This window comes from Rhea americana, unplaced genomic scaffold, assembly GCF_003343005.1.
Source record: "Rhea americana isolate MKP2758 unplaced genomic scaffold, rheAme1 scaffold_189, whole genome shotgun sequence".
Classification (NCBI taxonomy): Eukaryota; Metazoa; Chordata; class Aves; order Rheiformes; family Rheidae; genus Rhea; species Rhea americana.
The window spans coordinates 1130672-1153282 of record NW_028186027.1 but is presented as its reverse complement, the minus strand read 5'-3'; the positions used below and the strand labels follow the sequence as shown (position 1 = coordinate 1153282).

At 41.4% G+C, this 22611-nt stretch overlaps 2 protein-coding genes across 4 annotated transcripts in view; both read right to left on the bottom strand.

The window, feature by feature from the left end:
• Positions 1-2179: 2179 nt before the first annotated feature.
• Positions 2180-17696, bottom strand: MAPK13 (mitogen-activated protein kinase 13). The gene is made up of 13 exons (XM_085302250.1): positions 17636-17696; positions 14864-15904; positions 10235-10364; positions 9802-9860; positions 8582-8690; positions 7352-7381; positions 6850-6897; positions 5779-5893; positions 5354-5425; positions 4699-4778; positions 4397-4475; positions 2842-3018; positions 2180-2485 (listed from the first exon to the last, which is right to left on the bottom strand). The coding sequence occupies exons 2-13, from the start codon at positions 14980-14982 to the stop codon at positions 2406-2408; spliced, it is 1098 nt and encodes a 365-aa protein (XP_085158376.1). The 5' UTR covers positions 14983-15904; positions 17636-17696; the 3' UTR covers positions 2180-2405.
• MAPK14 (mitogen-activated protein kinase 14) overlaps positions 17689-22611 on the bottom strand; it is a 27251-nt gene continuing 22328 nt past the window's right edge. For 2 of the 3 annotated variants that reach the window (XM_085302253.1, XM_085302251.1), the window contains 3 exons: positions 21114-21192; positions 20595-20768; positions 17689-20120 (listed from right to left, as the gene is read on the bottom strand). In XM_085302253.1, the coding sequence (XP_085158379.1) occupies positions 20053-20120; positions 20595-20768; positions 21114-21192 (321 nt within the window). In that variant the 3' untranslated portion in view covers positions 17689-20052. Of the gene's footprint in view, positions 20121-20594; positions 20769-21113; positions 21193-21779; positions 21860-22611 lie in introns of all 3 variants that reach the window. The other variant, XM_085302252.1, reaches the window with a different exon arrangement.

Sequence of the window (22611 nt, the reverse complement as noted above, 5' to 3'; positions counted from 1 at the left end):
TTAGTTTGTAAACTTTGGTTTAATAATTAGCATTTCTAGAACTGTGTTTATTAACCAAAGTGGTGTTTAAAGACATATGTGACATGTTGGGGGGGAGTCCTAATACATATTTAAAGATTTTTTTGTGGGGATGAAGCTTACTCATTCATATTTCAAGCAGGAATAAATAAAGGACTGCCAGAGAAAAATCTATTCTGTAGCACAGAAGAGAGGGCATAAATAGCCGTAAAGACCCTATTGTACTTAGGAAGCTTTGGCAATTAACTACTTAGCATATTAACAATAAAAACTTCCAAGCAYAGAGGAGGGAAGGGAAAAATTCTCAAAAACCACTGTCAAATCTCCCAGTCTCACAAATGGCACAGGATCATGACATCACCTCAGATACCAGTGGTCAGGACAGAGCAGTTATATTGTTCACATTCTGGAGCAGATAAAGATTATTATACTGTTTTCACCCACCCGCAGGACTCTGTATCTACTACAGAAGTAGCGTATTAGAGCAGSACTGGGTGTAGCTGCACAGGGACATGGGAACTGCACAGTAACCAGAATGCATGTCCCTCACTAGTTCACACCCATTGGGATGGCTTTCCCTTAGGAAATCTGCAGCAGGTCAGAAAGTCCCTRTAGGAGCCCTTGGCCCACAACTGCATTCTTTTCAACCTGAAAAAGGTACTGAGAACTGAACATTACATGCTGAGACTCCAGAAGCTTGTGATTCCTAACWGCATTTGAAACTTTGTCTTCCAGCACACTTTCTCCAGCTGAGTGCCAGGRGCATCGCACTGTCCCACTTCAATCACACATCGAGAAACTCTGAGCAACTCAGAGAAGGCAATTTTATATGGCTACTGAGAATTATTCGTTAGAGAATGAACTGAAATTTGTGTTTACAAATGAGAAATGCAAAACCTTAACAAAGAAAGTGCAGTAAAGCAGAGTAAGCGTAGTAAAGCAGAACCTGTGACATTTTAACTTACCCACAAAAAGGTATTTTCTACACTGTAATACTTTTTGTGAGATAYTGTGTTTACTAATATTATCTTATAGATGCAATTTATAAAGATACCGAGTGAAGGAGGTCATCTGAAAACTAGAAGTTATCAAGGAACCAAGAAACTAAGATATCTGAAGATATTTTCTGTGCTCATTGACCAAGCTGAATTATTGTGTTCTTTTCCTGCTTATGCTAGATCGTTCATGCAACACATTTTTATGCCTTTTTCTTCAAAATATGATTTTTTTTGTTATTTACTTCGGGAGCAAAGCCCTAGGGCTGGCATTTGACTATTAAGATATTTCCAAACACTCAGTTTAAATGTCCCTTCACATTGAGGAATGGACAGCCCTTTTAAGRTGACAGGAGCAGTCTCTCCTAGTTTAGCTGATCCCTCAAAGTGGAGGGAATGAGAATATAAGGGGTCACATCACTGGACTGTGTGACAAAATACCAGGCCCACTAAGTGATAAAGGCAGCCTGTTGCAGGCAGGCCGGCATAACTCCAGGGAGCGGGTACTCAGTGAGAGATAAGCACAGCTGAGAAAGAACCGTTGGAGAAACCAGGCTGAGGATAAAGGAAGAGGCCCTGCTAAGGGCAAGCAGGTCTGTCTGCATTATAACCCAGCTCCTTAGGATTTGAAGTCTACAAATGTATGAAAGTGGACRTGAACTCTCAAGTTATGTTTGCAACTAGCAGTAAGGAGAAGAAAGCACTGATCAAAGTCCAGGGATGGGAGAAGGAGAGAAATAAAGAAGAGCTAACGGCTGTCCATAAGTGGAGGCATCCTAGTAGGGAGTTCTRTGTATAGCAAGTGGCCAGGTTAGAAGTTTAGAGCCTCTCTGGATAAAGACTGATTCCAAGAAGGATTAAATTCTGATGATGTCCTGGGAGCCTAAATCATCACAACCACCTCACTGTGCTGGTTGCAGTTTGTCTGCTAAAAGAAAGGGGATGGCATCTAAGTTAGGTTAGATAGTCTCGTTATGCTTAATTTCACTTTTCTGGATTATTTCACTTTGTACTCACTTCCCAGTTTTACCTTTTTCTTCACCTTATCCATAACTAACATACAAAACCTTGTTCTTGGAAAGAGTAATAAGAAAGAAATAATGACACTTCTGATCTCTCAAGTGGAAGAATACATAAACAAAGAAATAGGAAGTAAAATTCTCCCATTTGGAGTTTCAACAAGAGTATATTTATCTTTAGTGTTGAAAATTGCTTGGGTTGCATCCCCCTCTGTTAGAACGAAGTCCAGTGCTCATGGCATGGTGTCATCCTTGTGTTCACACACAAGGAAGTCCTACAGGCCAAATGATGATTAAGAGCAAGGCAGTGTGGTGCAAATCCCATCTGTCATCCAGCACGAGAAAGGAATTCCAGTCACAGCTGCTTCAGTTGCTACAATGACATTCCACTTCGCCTCTTTGAGTCCTTCCGTGCAACTGGACTGAAGGACAAGATCTCCTTGTAAATATGCTCTTGAAAAACAGAACAAAAATCATGAATATCACTACCATATTATAGTTTGATTTTAGAGGACACAAATGAAACTTTGAACATTACATGTGCTATGAGGAAGTATTCAGCTGAAAGGATATGACAGGTGTAAGCTGGGAGGAAGAGAAAGACAAAGCATAGAGATCTTAGCTGAATGCATAAAGAGAAGAGTAAGAAAAGGTAGACACACACTGTTAATCACTGAGGCATTAATAGGCAGTAGCGGTAAAGTCAGTCTTACTCAACATGTGCACAGGAAACAGAAAAAAGAGGCAGGAAAGTCCCATGTTAGCCAGGGTCAGGATGAAGGGAACTTCAAAGATGATAAGTTTCTTACTTCTCCACTCATCTATTGAAAGTTTTTCATGCTCCAGAGAATCATCATAGGACTGTTGTGCTTCTGTCTCCTCCTCAACATCTCGGAACTGATCAAAATAGGGGTGGGCCAAAGCCTCTGTGGCTGTAAGACGCTTTTCCACATCTAGTTGCAACATCTTATCAAGCAGGTCCACTGCTGTAGGAAAAGACAGGAATATTGTTTAGCAGGTGGAATGGAGAACAGCTACCCTGTGCACGAATCCCAAAAGCGACCGCACTACTGATTCCAGTACTACTGTTTCCAGATATGAAAATCAAACAGATTCCTCAACTTTGCCAAAGCAGCGTGGAACCTCCATTAGTCAGGATGCAAAATCCACCACACAGCATCCTCAAGTAGCTCTTAGCTAACAGAAGTCTAGTTCTGACTCAGGTATAAAACAGGCAGAAATAATGGATTAATCTTGAATAGGCCTTGCTGCATGGATGGAGCTGCAAGAACACAAACAGCAAGCAAGGAACTTCAAGATAGATATTTTCAGTTTTAATCATTTGCTTTCACTCTGGCCCTTGTAAGTCAAAGTGGTCTTAATGTGAGTAATCTATAAAGAAATCTACACCTCCCTGGTAAACAGGAAGGCAGCAAATTCAGATACTAGCTAGTCTGACAGCCCTTTYCCCCCTTGGTTTTAACAGTTTAATGCTTTCTTCCTCTCAGCTTTTAGAAGTGATTTTCTCACTCACATCTGTAAGCTACCTAGGGAAAGAGCTACTTGTAAGAGATCAATTTTTATCTTGAAAATTGTACATTTCAATTGCCTGTTAAATATCAAAAGGTACAGGTGTTTAATACACAATTATAATCTAAGCTGTATTCTTCCCACACAGACACACACACACAAAAAAATAAAAATAAAAGAAAGAAAGAAAAAAAAACAAACTTGAATAGACTATGGAACTTTTTTGGCTTTTTACCAAAACTTGTGATGCCTTGGATTCAAGACTAGGAAATAATAATGAAAAAGAAGAGCTGTTTTGTTCAYTTGAATGCTAGTAATGGCAAAATGCTAGTAATGGCTTGCTTGGCTTCAAGCAGCAAGCTTGGAAACCAGTATCAGCCAAAATTTATCCTAACTCATACCAATGGAGCTGAAAGTCTTATAAGATTACATGCAATTTTCCTAGGCCCATAATTTGCACTCTGCAACCTAGACATACTGTTACATATCACTTGCTCTCTTCTAGCTAGTTGATACAAGAGTCAAAAGTTTATCTTTCCCTAAAATACTGTAAGTTACAAGCCATGTCATTTTAAAATAATAATAATTTAAAAAGAAATGGCCAAGAACACCAGAACATTGCTATTGTAGTGCTATTTTAYCTCCTACAGGATAAAGAATTATTTTGCTTTTAGCTTACACACATTTGTCCTGGGAAGCACTAACCTGCTGSAGGGGTATAATCTGCAAGTAAGGAAGTGATGAGAAAGAAGAGTAACAAAATTGCAGCTGTGGTGTTCAGCCTACCTTACCACCAGCAGTAAAAATGTGTGAGAAATACTGAAGATGACTTACCCTGAGGACTGGCTTTGGGGAAAAGTACAGACAAATCCTTCTTGGGAATTTTTGGAAGGGACTTGATATAACTTTTAGCCTAAAATAAATAGGAAAGCACAGCACACACATTTACTTCAAGTCAACAAGTGCAAGGGGGCTGTAAAATAGAGCTTTAGGGAAAGATTCTCTCTCTCTCTYGTTTAAATGACTGATTTAAAAGCAACATATCTCCCCATCTCAAAGACACTGTAAAGTCAATCTCTCTCCACTATGCCTCTGACAGCAAAGCTCTGAATAATAGCCACAGTAAACTTCCTTACCGCTTTGTCTTCCAGCTTCTCCACGAAATCTTCTCCTGGATACCCTGTTACTTTCAGGATCTGAGTCAGTTGATCTAGGTCTGGCATGGTGCATTAAAGRTTATTGATCTAGTAGTGGCCCCAGACCCCCCAACAGCTCAATATTATGTGCAGGAAGGCCTGACGACCTCTGAGAGTTACGAGTAGGTTATGATAGAAACCCTGCAGAGATACACAAGCAGAGACTCACTATAATGGTAAAAAACGCCAAGACAGCTTCTCTTCCCAAGATGCAACCTGTCCACCAAAAGATTCCTTTGCTGGCACAATTTCGTCAACAGAGAATTTTGCTGGCACAAGTCCGYCAGGGTATATGCCCATAGGTTTGGGGATCTCCTGATGCAAGGGTTTGGGGATGGAAGCTGTGGCTATGCAAGGTTAGATCCTTGAGGTAAGGTGCATGTAGCCAGCACAGAGGCATATTTCCAGGGATGGCTTGGCCCTTCCATGTTTCCCTCACCAGAAAGGCCCTACTACTCCCCTGTGACTACCTCTTAGTAAAGCAGGCTTATGCTCCTTTCTCTTGATAGCTTCATATTCATAGAAGTATTTTCACATGTGCCAAGAATTAACACCCCTCCTCCCCCAGGGGAACAGGTTTAGTTTGAAAGGATACAATCTTTTCCTTTAAAGARTGTTTTCCCTGTCAGCATTTCTGCCATGATACAGCCAATAGACCAGATATCCACTGTTCAGCAAGAAACAAAAAAAAAAAATGACACAATCTTGAAGAGAAAAAGGATTGCCAGAGTTGTCTCCTGTTTTTTCAGTCTGCAGAAGGCAACGATTTCAATTCACTCTCATCTTCCACCCTCCGCTGTTTTTTCTATGCTACTACAATTATTGCCTTCCTCTTTCAYCACAAGCGTTAGCTTTGGGAGTAGTCCAGCTGGGACTGCATCAGCCCAGCTCTGCTCTAGGAGAGACATTGATGATAAAGAACAAAAACATCTGGAGGATTACATGAGATCTGACCCAGGCATGACGGGGATCTTTTGGCTTGTCACCAGACAGTCACACAGCTGAAGCAAATCGACTCACCTGTCTGATTGTAATGCATCCAGTTCAGAATGACTTCTGGTGCTCTGTACCAGCGTGTAACCACATAGCCTGTCATTTCAGCATCCGTGTGTCTTGCCAAGCCGAAGTCTAAAATCTGCAGTTCACCAAAGGAAAAGGGAGAAGGAAGGGCAGGAAACAAAAGAAAAATCCTACAGGCAAGTGAGAATCTACTTCTATGAGGAAATGAAACAGATTCAACCACATAATAGTGAAGTTRTTATTATTCCAGAGCCACCCATAGGATGGTTCAAAGAACTAACAGGTTTGTCTTAATTCCACCGTAAATTGCAAGCAGGCTGCAAAACCAGTTGTTGTGTGGAGACCCTGAGGAAAGGGATCTGTGTTGTGTGCTTCCTGGAACGTTGCTTTCTTTCTTGAAACTTAAGTTTCAACTCYGATTTTTTTTATTGAGTTCTTCTATAAACTGGAGGCCAAGGCATGCTCCCAGTCTAACACAACTCACCATAGCCTATAAAAACACCCTGCAGCTRACAGGTGATGATCTCTCTCTCAATACTGGAGATGAACGTGGTATCACCCAACCTTTACAAGCAATATAGCCACTCCTCGTAACATACATTACAGAGTGCATACTAGACCATCACACCACACAGCTGTAAACAATCCTTTTAGAGTAATGCTGAAAATAACTTTTAGAATTACAACCATCCTGTTTCAAGTCCTAGTCAAAGAGAACAAAAAGGTAACTGGTTGAATTCAGTTATCCTTCAAGGATCATTCASCTAATGCAAGTATTGCTCAGCGGTATTGAATCTATTTAGGAAGTCATTATGAACTTCAGTACAGAAGGAATTACAGTGACAGGATGTTCATTCCAAGCCGTGGGCCCTGATTCAGCAAATTACATAAGCAGGTGGGTATTTCCTACTGACTTCAAACAGTGTGTAATGAAATACCTTGAATCAAGTCTCAGAACAGAAGAGGAAACATGACGATGCCTAAATGCCAAGATTCCTGCTCACAAAGCAGTTCAGCAGCAATCTGATAGACTACATGCTACAAGCTGCAAAGTGGTCCTTTTTCACCTACCTTTAGTTGACAGTCTTCATTCACAGCCAGATTGCCTGGTTTCAGGTCCTAAACCAGACAAGATCAGAATAGTAAGGACATTACGACCTGCAGCGCATCAGCATGAGACTTAGTCAACTCTCAGCTTGCCTTTGATGATGTACCRCAGCATCCTGAATCCAGTATCAATACAGCAAAGACAACATGCCTGGTACACTCTACATCTATAGATTAGGGAAACTACTTTATTTGTTCTGAAACAGTTTTCATTCTAAAAAAACATCAGCTTGTCAGAAAATACTTCATTTCAGAAAATACATCATTTCCTCAAAATACTGCACAGTTAGCAGAGCAAATCCAAACAAGCAAAAGGTGCAGGAGGGAAAGAGAGAGAGAATTCTACAGAGAACTAAGAAAAGATGAGATTATTAGTGAAATGATACTAAGAGTTTGTTAGTTTTTATGATTGAGCTGTGTTTCTCTCAAATAGACAAAATTAGAGTAATAGTGCACATGAACTTACCCTGTGAATGATTCCAGCAGAATGAATGTACTGAAATATAAAGAGGAGTCAATATGATCACCAGCAGACAAGTCTTTCTTTTCTCCAAAAAAAATCAGAGAAAGGAGAGCTAGCAACAAGAACTTGCTGAAAACACAGTCTCTGGAATCTTCTGCAAGCCCCTGGCCCTCAGTGTGTAACTCCACAATATAAGTTACAGTCACAAAGGAGAAACAATGTCTGCTAAAAGAAAATAACTGAGCCAGCAATCTGAAATCTCTGCACTGAATTTCTGATAGTATTTGCAATTATACTGCCTGCCTAAAGAGGCATAGAACAGAAGAGGAGGTATGGAACAATAGATCCTTAGAGGCATTAACATTTTAATAGCTTAAAATTTATCAAATAAAAGAATCAGAATTACAGATAGGAACGTGGTGAGTAGATGACATGAACATTTGTTGTACTGTGTGTTAAACTATATGAAAAATTCAGTCTCTTTGTTAAAACACAAAATTGAGAGTAGGGTTAGTGTTTCAAAGATGGCAACTACATGGCTTTTTGCACATTAGTTAAGCCTTTTGTATATTCTTTCCCTCCTTTATTTGAAGTCAAGATAATGGTGATCTGGAAAAAGGTGTTATTAGGGTGAACTCATTAATGTCTTTAAAACACTGTTTTGACTTTAGCTGAAGGGTATTAGAGAGGGGAGTATTAAGACRTTATCTCTGCATTTCAGGGTTTGGAGTGATTGCTTTCTGTTCCCCCAATGCCAGTCAAAMAAGAAGCGTATTCCTTGCTCACTGAACTGGATAGAAAATTATTCCCTCTGTCTTCTCTGTTAAGAGCCCGAATGAAGAATTTAACAGAAGCTTCATTTGATAAAAGCCTCCTTCTTTCTACACAAAGTTTTGCTAGGAGCTTTGGCAAGTCAGACAGTGACCCAACTGCTATCACGAGAAAACATCACAAGGTCTATGACTGCTGAATTATTTCAGTAGTTGACTGACTGATRTGAAAGAGCACTCATTTTGGTTGATATGTGCTAGATCAAGAGWAGTTCAATAACAAATATCTGTTATCAGTGGATGCCATTAAAAATACAAATCTTCCTATATGATGTTCATAAGGTTATTTGTTGTGGTCAGCTCAGAGATGATACAGAACAAGACCTACTCCCCGAGGAGACAGGGGGAGTCACTACATCTGTTGGTACCCAAGCCTTGTTGTAGTGTCTCCAGACCCACCTACCTTCAACCCTTTCAGCATTTGGTAGACCAGGTACTGGATCTTTTCATCACTGAATTCATGTCCCATGATCTTTTGTAAATCTGTCCGCATGTATGGCATCACCAGGTAGCTAAAAGGCAGTAAGACAAGGCCCTGAGTCTAGAAGAAAAACATAAGGAACCAGGCTAGCCTTGTTTTGACTTGTTTTGCTCATGCAATCGTGTAACTTACAGCAACTAAGACTGGCTGTTGTAACCATGTTCTTGGATAACTAAGATGGCCTGCAGTGATGCTGGAATTTTACATGTGCTCTCAAAATTGCTTTCTCCTCCCCTCAAATTAGGTACCTGACATCAAACATGAACAAGGATTTTCCAAACTTTAAYAGTCCTGAATTAGTTTACTTTAGATCTCAACTGATGTTCAATTCCAGACTGYCTTACACCATCTGGTAACTGAAACATCTTGTGCAGCTTTAAAGAGAGCCTTGCAAAACTACTGCATTGGACCCCAAATATATCCCTGTMATGCTCTTCAACAGTGCCTCAGAAGACAACATCTAGCTCTATTCAGTCATTGGCCTGCCTGCTCAGACTGTTAATTAGTTGCCAGTCTTCCAGCGCAAACCACTCTGAGAATCAAACATTTTGCATGCAGATTGCTAAATACACAGGCATCAGCTGAAATCCAAACCCAGGCATATGCTGTTAGTACCCAAGGACTGGGAAATGAAACCGACTGGCACAACTTGACCATCAAAACTGAGGGAAATGCCAAAAAAAAAGAAATGCCAGAACTAAGGTAAAAAATAAATCATATCTTAAAAATCTYCTCAGTTTAATTATTCTAAAGCCTGATGATACTGCTCCCATTTTGACTCCAGCCTCTTAGTTCAGCAGTCACATTACCAATGCATTAGCACATGTGACATACCTATGGAATGTAGTGGCTCTTAGTTATATATATATGATATATATGATGTGTTCTGCCAGTTGTGGACATGGCATGCGTGATCCATTTCTGTATTCTAGGTGTTTTAGTTACTGGAATTGACCTTTGCTTTTGATTCCCCTTGTTATTTGGCGGGGGGGGGGGGAAGGAGTGTCTGGTTTTAGTGTTTCCCAAATCAGCCTGTAGAACCACACCTCAAAATAATACATTATTCTGATACCAAATCTGAAAATGTCTTGGTTAATGACTGAATCTAGATAGAGTGAACACACAGCAACCCCTAAACTTACAAGTCCTGGAATCCAWGGTAAGAGGGGGCAGACGTGAAGACATCAAGCAGCCCAATGACCTGATGGATGAAAAAAGTCCAAACTTAAACAAGGAAAGCATTTGCTGTGTAAGAAGGACTCACGTAACAGCTCTCCATCGGCACATGCACGTGTGAGCATTTAGAAGTCTATCTGAAGCATCCGAGAATTCCTCACTATGACGTGCAGCTACTTTACCTCTTACTAATACATAGGAGCACCCATTGCACACCTCTGTTCAAGCCTGGTGCCAACTGGGTACAGTAGACAGGTAGCAAACCCCAAGACTACATGCATGTGCTCAATGCAGGGACTTCTCAGTTAAAATAAAGATGCTGCTGCCAGGAAGGACTTGCTCCCAGGCAGCAAGAAAGTTCCCCCTGCTTCAGTGGAATGGAGAGAAATAAGTACTTACATTCTCATGTTGCATATGCTTCAATAGCATGAGCTCTCTGTACGCTCTCTTGGCAAAGGTCTCTGACTGGAATGGGCGGCACAGCTTCTTGATGGCCACTTTTTCRCCTGTCTTCTTGTCTATGGCTGAACTGCAGCAGACAAACACAAACCAGCTGTGACTTGTGGTAGAGTACTGTTAAAACATACGGCCAAATACTAAAACAAGTTCCCTCATAGAGAAGAGCTAATTCTGGACTTCACAGAGAAGCAGCAAAGAAAGGTCCCTTGATCTTTATGTGCTGGCACAGAAATACAGTGGAGKTATGGACACACAGGTCTGCTGTGTGACTTGGGTCAGCAGATCACAGCCCATGCTCTTTGGAGGGCTAGCAGGACACTAAGTAAATCATTAGTGGCTACTCTTCATTCCCTTTAATATTTGTTTTAATCTGCAGAAATAAGCTGGAGCTAATAGAGCAGTGAGAAGAGGGAAAAACAAATGGTTAAAGGTCAAGATTAGCTATGATTCTGCTCTGCATGCCTTCTCCTTCCTTAACTCATAAAGATAAGGGAATAAAGCAATTTCTGCTTTGCCATCTGCCTGGAGACTGCTATCTTTTAAGGTGGGTCAGCCTTCTTCACAGTCTTCTGGAGCAAAGACAGTAGATGGCACACTCAGAAAACATAAGCTACTGGATTTAATTCTTCAGAATTCAGAATCTTTGCTGCTCTAAGTGCTTTTGAATAAAAGCAATTCCCAGCTTGACAATGAGATTCTTTTATAAAGCTAATGAAAACACAGCACAGCAGCCTTAGCTGGAGACAAGGCTGAGAGAGATGGGTTCTCTAATTAAATTTCAGAACTGGAAACCAGGAACCTTACCTTCAGCTTTCTGTCCTAGCCCTGCTATGACTTAAGGTAAAATATTAGTATTTTATGAGTCTCACAGTCTTGTAATTTTGTGACAACAATGCTAAACTGACTGTGTTAAAACAAAGTTACTCTAAAGGTCATAATTACATGTGGATTTAAAATCTGTGAGTTGATATTTGCAAAGTGTTCAGAATGTGAGAAGTGCTGTGTAGCTTTCGGTACTATCCTGTCAGAGAGAGGGAGACAGAGTAATATCTGATACCTTGAGATGCTTTTTAAGGTCAAAGCATTTATTAATATTGCTAATAGACTTCCAGGAATCACTTGTAAGGCAGCGTTGCCTCCATCTTACATCTTCTTGGTTTTCAGGGCTATGAGGGGGAGTCTCCACGCACCCCCTTACATATTACTGCCTCAGCCCTTCTCTGACCCCTTCAAGAGGCAAACAGATTAAGGAAGGGCTTTCCAAGCCAAAACTCATTCTGGGTTTCCAGAGCAGTTCCCATTGCTTTATAAATCCTTATCTTATCTCACAGGGAAACTAAAGGACAATTAACTGGCATGTTTATTTCCATGGCTTTTAGCTGCACAGTGTAACCAAACCCATGTGAATGTTAGTCTTAGCACTTTGCACACTTCCTCCATATGCAGCTTCRGCCTCATACAGACACATTCTTTCTGCTTCCCTCTCTGAAGGGATGCAGGATTTGCCCCCACTGCTGTCCCACACACCCAGGCTCCCRCCATAGCTCCTTCCTCAGGACTCTCTGAGCCTGCAAGGGGCAGGTAACGAAGCTATAAGGCAGTCACAGCAATCTCCAAAGCTGTCACTTASAAGCAAGGGCTAAACCTTCATAAATGGAATAAACAGGAAAATACCAGTCTATAACACAATATGCCTGGAGTCAAATGGTGCATTTCACTGGCTTTAAGGCAGACTTGAAGTAGGGTCGGCTGGAGTATCCTGCTCAGCATGGCTTTCCATTTGGGTTAATAATGAAAAGAGATTATCAGTTCCTTGCTGCAAATCTTGGAAGGCTGTTACAGCTTGCTTTAATTGTTAGCCACAAGTAATCAGTTGTGGTGTGTTTTCCAGCAGTCTGGCATATCATCAGCTCTCATCTACTAAGCAGAGACAGCATCTCTGATACTGTCAGATAATCTGTTTTTGGCCACTAAGGTCCCTTCTAGCTGCTCTAAGTTGAGCGTGATGAGAGCAGATGTATCCTTAGACAGCTTCAGTACAAGTGATGTAGCCAAAGCATTCAGCTGGAAAAAGCAAAGGAAGTGCTGGACACAAGACAGCGCCAGTGCTGAAGAGATGACATAAGAGTGTATCTTATGAGGAAAGTGAAAATTTATCTCTGTTTCAGAAGAACTCCAGCAGATGTCAACAGAAGGGGCAGCACAGTGTAGAAGTTCCCTGAGGAGCAAGGGAAATAAGGGGAAATGATTTGGACCACAGTCAAACAGCTTCTGTGGACTTCTGCAGTACCCAAGCCAGGTTTCCCATTCTCATAGCATGTTTTTTTTTCCTCCCTTCCTGGCTTCTAGCTTACAGGGCAAATATCTAACCCCACCATTCAACACCTTGTCAACACAAAGAGACTTTGGGTGATGCAGCTTCAGCCTGCCCAGCATAAACAGCATTACTTTCACCCTTGCCATAAGGCATAGCTAAGAGTTAATATAGCTGACAACTGGGGATATCCCACAATGTTCTTACCAGCATAGGTTTAACGAATAGCTGGAAGTTCAGGATGACGCAAAGGCCAACCTCAAGACAAGGTCACACAAGAACTTTGTAGGCCTGTAGAGATGGCCTGGAGTGCAGCTGAAGCTATCACTGCAGAGCATGGGACCCCAGGTGCTCAAGCATGCCATACTGACAGCTATGCTGGAAGTCAAGGGACAGAGCTCCTGGCTCTGCTGAGAGAGGCTGGCAAGACCAACACTTGCTATGTTAGAAGACTCTCTTTGCAGAGTTACGTTCAGCTGAAAGCCAAGTTGCTACAGATTTCAGAAGATTTAATGAGGGAAGAAACATATTTTTCCTGTTTTTCCTGAATCAGTTGCTCAGCTATTTTAGATCACTCCAGAACCTGTAAAAGCAGACAGTTTGACTATAATGCTGCAATAGAAAGAAGCTTCCCATAAATTCCCAGCAGAGGACAGCAAATCCTTACTCCACACATTTGCACTCATCCTTTGCAAGGAACTGGCACCAAACGTGCTCGGTCCAGCAAGCGTTGTCTGTGCCAGATTAATGCCATTCAGTACCCTGAGTCTAGTTTAATGCACACCCCTCCTGCCCTGAGATTCTCCAGAGCAGCTGAGACATTCAAAGGGACCAGTAACAGATTTGTTTTGATTATTTTTTCTTCCTGGTAGAGAAGGAAAACTTGGAAGAATTTTTCTTCATGTTTTTGTCCTCTCATTCATCCCCCTTTCTTTCTTTCTTTTTTCTTTTTTCTTTTTTTTAAGGCTATTTGACATTACTTTCTTTTTGTTTAATAAAAACAGAAAACAGTACAAATATCAAAAGCATCAACTTTAGTCTTTCCTGGTTTTGCCGGACTCATTCAAATGTCTCAGAAAAACACCCTGCACATTAAAAACAAAGTAGAAAAAGAAAACATTCACTGCCTCTTTGTGTGACATCAATAGGCAGCCAGGGGACAAACCCAGAACTTACGCCCTACGGTTTCGGGATTCCCACAGTGCAGATACTTTGTAGAACACCTAGAAAAGGGGACACACCTCTTTTGCTCTGCCTGTCACGTCATGAAACAAGCACTAAATTCAGATACGATCAAGGTGCTGCTTCACATTTAATCTTTCTAAAAGTCAGCAGAACCTTCCCAGATTCACAGCAGTGTAACTAAGCAAGATCCGACTTTCTGTGGTTGCTAGCATTACAGGACCTTTGCCCAGCTAATTAACTAACAGTAGTTTCACGCTTCTCTCTTGCAGGTGGAGGATTATCATCAACCTAACAGGAAGTTCCAATCTTTTACTTGATCCTCTTTTAAAACAAACTGTATCTATTTTATGAATTCAAGCCGGAAGCAGTAACAAARCAGTCATATTAACCAACTTCTTTCCCTAGACAGTCTGACATAGACTGCCTTAGACTAGCAGCAACTAATGTTTGTCTAACCTGCTTCTGAAAGCATGCTGTGAAGGACATGCCTTAACCACCACTGTCTCTAGAGGCTTGGTGCTTTGTTCCAGTACCCAACTCTCCCAGTATTTACAAACTGTTTTCAARTATTTGAGGTTTATTCCCCCTGTTGCCAAACTGACAAAATTCCTTCCTTTACATGGGCTAGAGCCTAAGGAAGSCTTGAAGGCTCTGTGGCTCCCAAAGTCAAGGTAATATCACAAGCTAGTTTTGCTGCTCCTGGCAATGCTGCCTACCTCCTATCCCTTCAAACCACTCTGCAAGATCTGCCTGTCCAGGTGCCAGCTAAGAGGAATAGGAAGCCTGCGCAGGCAAGCTCAGATATGAGACGAGACTCTTGTCTCTGCCCACTCAGAGTAACCATAGGAGGAAAGGTTGTTTTCTTCAAGCAGCCAAGTCTCTAAAGCACAACATGTCACTACTTGCACCAGGGCACCTGAGGTAGGCAGGAGACACACAGTAGTATCGTTCATAATGGAGAAGTGCTAAGAAGCATCTCCTCGTTCCCCCTCCCCCCGAGCGATACTTTTAACACCCCCAGCCTGCCCCTTGTTCCTGCCTGCCCGGAGGYGGGCAGGACCCTCACTCACCACACCGAGCCGTAGGCCCCGGACCCCACAGGATGGATAGACGTGTATCTCCTGGGCAGCTCCCAGATGGTTTTGTTCACTTCCTGTCTATAAAAGCCTCTTCTCCTTGCGACGTTCATCGCCTGGCGGGTGCAGGAGTGACACCCCCCCAGAGTACTGAAATACAGCCGGACTTCTGGGAAAGACAGGGACACCAAGGCCTTCTGTGCACATAAAAAAGACTCTAACTAGTTTCCTTCTCTGTTTTCAGCTGTTGTCAGCATGAAGGAACACGTCTCTTGGTTCTCCTCCCTCCGCCTCCACATTGGCTGAGATGAGGCATCAGGTTTCCAGTCAGACACGCCTCGACCTTACACAGGTACTTCTGGACTCTCCTATAGGAGCTGGGCACACCAAGCCCCAGTGCAGACACACCTCCAGCTTACRTGCACCACAGCAAGCTCTCCACAGGAACAGCAGAGAGGCAGTCCCTGTCCAGGAACCCCTCAGTGAGTTACAAACCCCAGCCGCTGATCTCACCACTTCTGCTTTTCCCAGGAGTGGCAGGGAGAGCAACCAAGCTGCCAGCGCACACCAAGAAACGCCTTCGTGGGGCTAGGATGGGGTCTCATCAAATCACTGCTTTGAACAAGTGGATGAGTAAGGACCAACAGAGCAAGGGAATCTGGGGTCACGTTTGATGCAGAGAACAAGACACAGCGCCTCGTCAGACACGGGACATTCTTCTCTCCAAAAGACTGTTCCAGGCTCACGATGAAGGACGCCAGGAGCTTTGAGTGTCGATCTGATCACCGGGATAATCCATAGAAGAGTAAGGAAATGACGATGATTTTCTCGTAAGCTCCTGGCCTGGTTTCTTAGAAGAGTAGATGTAGTGAAAGTAGGCTAAGGCTTTCCGCTGTTGTCAGATGACTGCAGGTTCCAACGTTGCTGTGAGATGAGACTATCCTGAGAACTGCACATGCCCAAGGCTTTGCTGTGTCTTGTTAAAATTGTTCCAGTTCCATTTCCTGCAGCACGTCTAGGTCCTTCCCAGGTGTTCTTGGACAGCACAAAAGGCAAATTTACTGCTCTGTCTACTGGTACCACGTGGGACCAGTAAACCCAGATGACCTGTGTGAGAAGGCCTGCTCCCAGTAAGCAGAGAAGACTTCAATATCTTGTCCTAGTTTTACAAGAATGAGGTGATGCTTTGAAGGTGCATCCTACATACTTTCCAAAGGAAGTGACTAAGTTGAGTCTTAATGAGCTAGACTAGCTTTACTCTACACCCCCAGCYCTCATTTCTGTTTATCTCCCCTAGTAGCTTGCTAATTGTAATCCTTAAAGGTGTCCCTGCTTTTAGCATGTCTATATAGTAATATTAGAGCCTGGATAGCTGGAGAGTACAAATTATGGAAAATGGTGCCACCAGTTTTCAAGAGAAAATTCATTTCACCTGGGTGTAGGTGACTGCTGCAACATATACTGTTCTTGAAACAGCAACGGCAAGATCTGCTGTTTTATGTAAAATACAAATTAGTGATAAGGTGCTGTTAAAGTTTTAAATTTGCATGTGCGTACAGATGTAAACAAACCCTACCCTGGCTATAGCAACATTACAGTAAGGAAACAAACAAAAGATCGGTTTCGTTCTATGAATATACCTGTGAGCATGAGGTATTACAGCAAAGACTGCTGGTACATAAAATTACAAATGAGTTGTATGTTTGCTTAACACCTCTTGCTCAACTATCTGTGCACACACATACAGTTAATCATTGCACAATTAAGTTATAAATAGCTAGGACGTGTTAGCTGTAACAAAATGAATTAAATCAAGTGACCAATTTAAAATCAAATAGGAAACCTCGAGGTATTTTGAAGTAATCATTTAATTTTGTAGCTGTAGTTTATTGCTTTCCAATTTAATTCTCACCAATTTGAATATTTTGCGCTATCCAGCATAACATTACAACCGAGCACATTCAGGAATTGCACGTTGGGTTGTTCTGGTTTGGGTTTTTTCCCCCAGGAAAACAATGAATGTCTTGCTTAGCATTTTTTCTCCTCTCTTGATTTGTACCATAGTGAGCAAAGGTGAAAACAAGCAGAAAGTAGTCAAGAAAAAAAAAGATCTTCCCAATTATTCAAACCAACTGCCATACAACTTTGTGACAGGTGAGTGTACAGGTTGTAGATTTCAGCTATCTAATATGGATTGGTATGTGTCTCCTTGTTTTATCAATACCTGCGAACTTCAAACATCTAGGCTTTTATTAGAGAGTTTGAAGAACACAGCTTTATTCAGTCATTTTTCTGACTGTTTTCCTGAACAAACRGCACGGATACATGACAGAAGTTTAAAATCTCCATTATGGACAGTCATGATTGATTGCTTAGGAGCCTCTTGCTCCCATATGTACCTTTTTCACCAACAACTAGATGATAGCTTAAGAGCAGAAGAAAAATTCACATCTGAAGAGCAAAAAAATTAGTCTAAACTACTGGGGAAAAGACCCAGGTCTGGGCAAGTAGCAGAAAACACTGGTCTACTGTGTTGAATAAAGTCCTTCCTCGACTAAACAGAGAATAAAAATACTTTTTCTGGTTCCAATACTCATGATTAGATTACAAGCTAATTCTTTTTTTAATCAAAGAATTCACCTTGGAGAAATAGCAACACAGAAGTCTAGTGCAATCAGAGAGTAATAAAAAAAGGTGAAGAGCTAACCAACCTTGCCCCCTCACTATTATACACAAGTTCCTGCATARCAAGTGAGAGATTCATACCTTGCTAAAACAAAATGTTTAGCATGAGAGGTTTGTAAGTACCATCAGCCCAGTAAATCTGAAAAATAAGTTTTATTTTTAAACCAGTGGTATTGTGACATCTTATCTGCATAACCAATTACAGCAAAATTCATGGATAGAAACAATATAGCAGATCTCTTCTCTGAAGTGCATCCTCCTGTTCAGTTTCCAGGCAGCTGAACAGCATTGCACCGAAGGTAGGGAGTGCATGCCACATGGGCTCCCATTAGAGCACAGACTTCGAATGAATCATTCCCACTCACACACGCGCACTTACACACACATACACACACACGCACAAGGTCTATATTTTTTAAAATCTTTAGCAATATTTCCACATGAAATCACACTGTAGCATCTACACATAAAATGGCTGATAAAAATAATCTTGCTGTAGGTTTACAGAGAATATCTACATTTTCATTTGAATACCTGGACTATTGGTCCAGCAGAAAGGGGAGGTTTTCTGTCTTGATTTTGTTGGTCTGGGGAGAGTTCTATCCCAGAGCATGAAATAACTGCTCTCTCCATCTCTCCCCAAACTTCTGTAGAGTGTTTGACCTGAAGAGATCACTGGAAAGTAGCCTAGGAAGAATCAATGGCTTTATCATTCATGTCCCATCCCTTTGTGCTGCCTCTTCAAACACTGGGTAAAAACACTAGAAACAATTTCTCTCCGTCCCATAAGTAACAAGAATACAAAATACTGCAAAAGCCTTTTTCCTCACATACACAGGTACATTGTCCACACAGGATGCCTGCAACAGATGAATGTCTAAAAATGCCTCCTCCCCAAGTCCTAAAATTGGGCTCCTGAGCTCCTCAGGTACAGTTCTAACACAAAACTGCTGAAAAAACCTCCCTCCTGCCAGTCTCCAACTCTAGACATTTCATTCATTCAGACCTGTAAAATACAAAATATTTGAACCATTACTCTATTCAAACATACTCCCTTTTCCCATTTCCTCAGGCAGAGATCAACCTGCTAAAAAGCAGCCAAGCAGCTCTTGTCCAAAAGGGTAAAAGAACCTCTAGTAAAATGCTATTTTTACTTTTATATACATACATATATATATATATTTATATTTATATATATGTATTATAGATTTAGACAGTGAAAGAGAGATTGTGGTTTTATGCTTGCTTATTTCTTTGCTTTGGATTCCAGCATTTCTTCAAAAATTCTTTTCAGGAAATAACTTAAATTCCAGCACAAGATGCCATCCGTTTCTTTGAAGAACATTTTTCRCACTTGATCTCACAAAAGACTTCCATCCCAATCTCTCTTTCTCTGAAACCATAAGACCGGAACAAAGAAAAAGTGCATGTTTATATACTGTATATTTTATCCTTTTCCCACCAGAGCCTTCAGAATGGCAGGTATTCCACACTGAGCTGCAGCACAAGAGGGAGGATGCTATGATTTCATGGCACTGGTTGAGGTACTCAGAAGAGTAAGCTCACTGATGTTTTAACTGCCCCAGTACCATCCCCAAAAAGTAAAAACAAGAACCAAATAGCTCTACATGCACATACAGCTATGACATGCAAAAACACCCCACCTCTTAAGGAACAAAATACACAAACATGTGGCTAGCAGGAATCTTCTCCAGCTAATCTTTCCTGGGAACAAATGCTGGGAAGCCTCAGAATGAAAGGAGGGGAAGGGGGAGAAATACAGGAATACCCAATCCAGGGAGAGACACTTGGAAGGTTATTTCCTGATTACATAGTGTTCATGCCTGGCTATCTGGGAGCCTTCACCCTGAGAACAGCAGGGTCAGATTTCCACTCCAGACTTCCTTTCCCCTCTCTCCCCAATAGTTTAAGGCACAAACATATTTACAATTTCTATCAAAACCTGCTCATATTCCAAGACAGTCACTAGAAGGCCTGTACATTCTGCTGTACACTGTACTAGGAAAATCTGGATGTAAATCAGCCACCTGGTATGGAATCAGGGTACACCTCAATGCCACCTTCAGTCCTGAAGAAAATGGGGGACCAAAAACCAACTTTCGTTACTGTGAGGTCACTTAATTGTAGAACTGATGAAATAGCAATGATCGTGACCGAACTTCAAACATCACCTTCCCTGCCTTGCCCCAGCAGTGGTGCAAATTGGTTGACTACCGGTCACTCTGGAAAGAGTAAAGAGCAGTCAGAATAGGTCTTCAGAGGCTTGTCCCAGGCGGTACACAGAATACAAGAGAGCATGCAGCATGTTTACATAGATTCAACTTTCTTCCCTCCCCCCACCCTCCCCAATTCAACACACACAAAACCCCTCCACCAAGGAGAATATTGTTGTGACGAGGCACTTGAGTATTTGGAGAGCCCCTATGAAAAGGCCTTCCCCTCACAGTGAAGTGGGACAAACAGAAGAGAGCAGTTTCTCAGGACTCCATCTCCTCTTGGTCAAGCGGTGGTGGCACAAAGCTGATTACTTCATCATAAGTTAAGCCTGGTGGGAAAGGAATGACAAACACTTAAGACTGTATTAAAGATACACCTCACGTGAGAAAACTTGCAATAATCTTAAAGGCTCTTCCTAGCAATATTTCAAAAAGTAAAACATGCTTTAATTTAGAAGAAAAGAATAATGGATATACCACCTCAGAGACTAACATATGTCACAAAAGATACTTCCAGAGCCATGAGGACATGGGAGTAAGTTTGAAACTATAAAGATATAAGCAACTGTTGTTACCAACATGTTTGGATGCTGATAATAATAATTAGTTACTGTGGATTATGCTAATTACATACACACTATGTGATAGATTCACGCAGTATAAGGACCTTAGTATGAAAAGGATGCCCACATTTTCATCAGCTTCCTTTGTGCCTCTAACTCCCAAGGATTAGTTGAACTGTAACTTATAGCATGTGCTACAAGAGAATCAGGTTGACATTCTCCCCTGTCCCCAAGACTCACTTTTCCATTCCTCAATCTCAAGTTCTCTGCTTTCAAAAGACTGGTCATAGGGGTCTGCCACTGGTTCATCATCTGGATCATGATACTGAGCAAAGTAGGCATGAGCCAACGCTTCAGCTGCAGTAATTCGTTTGTCTGTATCCAGTACCAACATCTTCTCTAGCAAGTCCACAGCTGCAAAAGCCCCAAAACAGAAAAGGAACAGAAAGGATTTTACACAGTGAGCTACATGACATTCTACTCTGTAATTAAGTACATAAAGCCCAATATATATGAGGAATCTATATTTTTTGAGGACCTGCCTCATCATCCATAATTTCTTCCTCTTATATCCTATAGTCTATACRTACTTTCTTCACTTTAGAAAAGAGATACATGCCCTCTTGGAAGTACTTTTGCAGTCAAAATAAAACTTGAGAAAAGCCTTGGTATACCAGGACATACTAAGTTCAACTTCATTAAAAATGTCTAAGATTTTTAATGCCAGGAAGAGCACAAAACTTAAAATGCAAGCCTTACCTAGTGGATTGGCACCAATAAACACATTTTCAAAGTTCATTTTCGGCATGTAAGACAAAGACTGGATGTAGTTTCTTGCCTGCAGAAATAAACACTTGGTTGAACTATAATACCACCCAGCCACCAAGACAGTACTCTTGAGTACTCTTCAACCACCTTGAAGCACTGGTTGCATATGGCCTGTCATCTTACTTTGCTTCCTCTTTACTCGCTCTGATCTGTACTAAGCCTACCAGTGTTATCCTTTCTCAAACAGAGGCCATTCAAGAGAGTGAAAGAAGAGTTCATATTACTTGAAGTTCATGCAAGACTGAAAATGCATACAGGCAGATCTAAGAGTGGCTGGAAGTGCTGACTGCCTTGGAGTCCCCATAAGGCTTGTGCAGTATTCCACCTTTATGGTATCTGTTGGTAAGCCATACAACTGGCATCCACATAATGCARAACCAACTCACATTCAGATTCTCCCACATCTCAAAGTCAGCGGTCGAGTATGCACTGTCCAAATGTCAAGTTTTCATTTAGTACAAAAATCCTGCTGAAGAGCAGGTAGTTAATACAATACCCACCCCATGCCACATGCAAGCATTTCATTTATAGAAGCAGTGAACGCTAGAAGTGACAACCTGCACTGCAAACCCCACCCCCCATCTGCTCAGGTCTCACCTCRTGGCTGGGCATCCTGTTAATGAGATATGCAGGGGGTGTTCCCGTCAGACGCATGATCTGCTGAAGCTGGTTAATATCTTAAGTGCCTAGTCAAGGGCTTTGTTAAAAACAGTGCAAAAACCCATTTCAAACAGAAAACAGCTGCATACAAAGCCTCCCTTCTGCAAACTACAAGGCATAGACCAAACAGGCAAGGTCTACTAATTTTGTCAAATACTTGTGAGAAGTTTCGCAATTGGACTAGTGAACACTTAAAACAACGGAGAATTACTGATCACTTGCTAATAGTGTCAGTACAGAAAAAAAAGCATTTTTGTCTGCCACTAGTAGCACTAAACTACAACACGATCACTTTCACATTTCCCAACAGTTTAAACCACCAGAGTAGAGATCCACTTTAGCTGAAACTACTCCTCAGAAGTTTTCCTAGGCTGTTGCAGCCAAGGAAAATGAATGAAAAATCTTATCCTCTGCACTGATTACAAGATCCTTTTTTCTTACTGCATGGAAAGTTCTTAAGCTCCTTGTGGGGCAACATGAAATCAACTCACAATTGACACCTCCTTCTAAACGGCCATGAATGCACTCTGATATGTGGGTGAGGTAACAGAAAGCAATAAATAAAAAAATCAGCAAAACATTAGCATTGTATAAGACAGAGTTAGCTGATGTCAGTGAGCGGGACAGAGAAAATAAGAGCAACAGAAATGATGCAGAGAAAAAAAACAAATACAGAACTCATTACAGTGACATACTAAAGCCTATCAAATACTTAACATTATTTTGCTATCTTCATATAACATAAAAATGTATCAGAAATAGTACATCA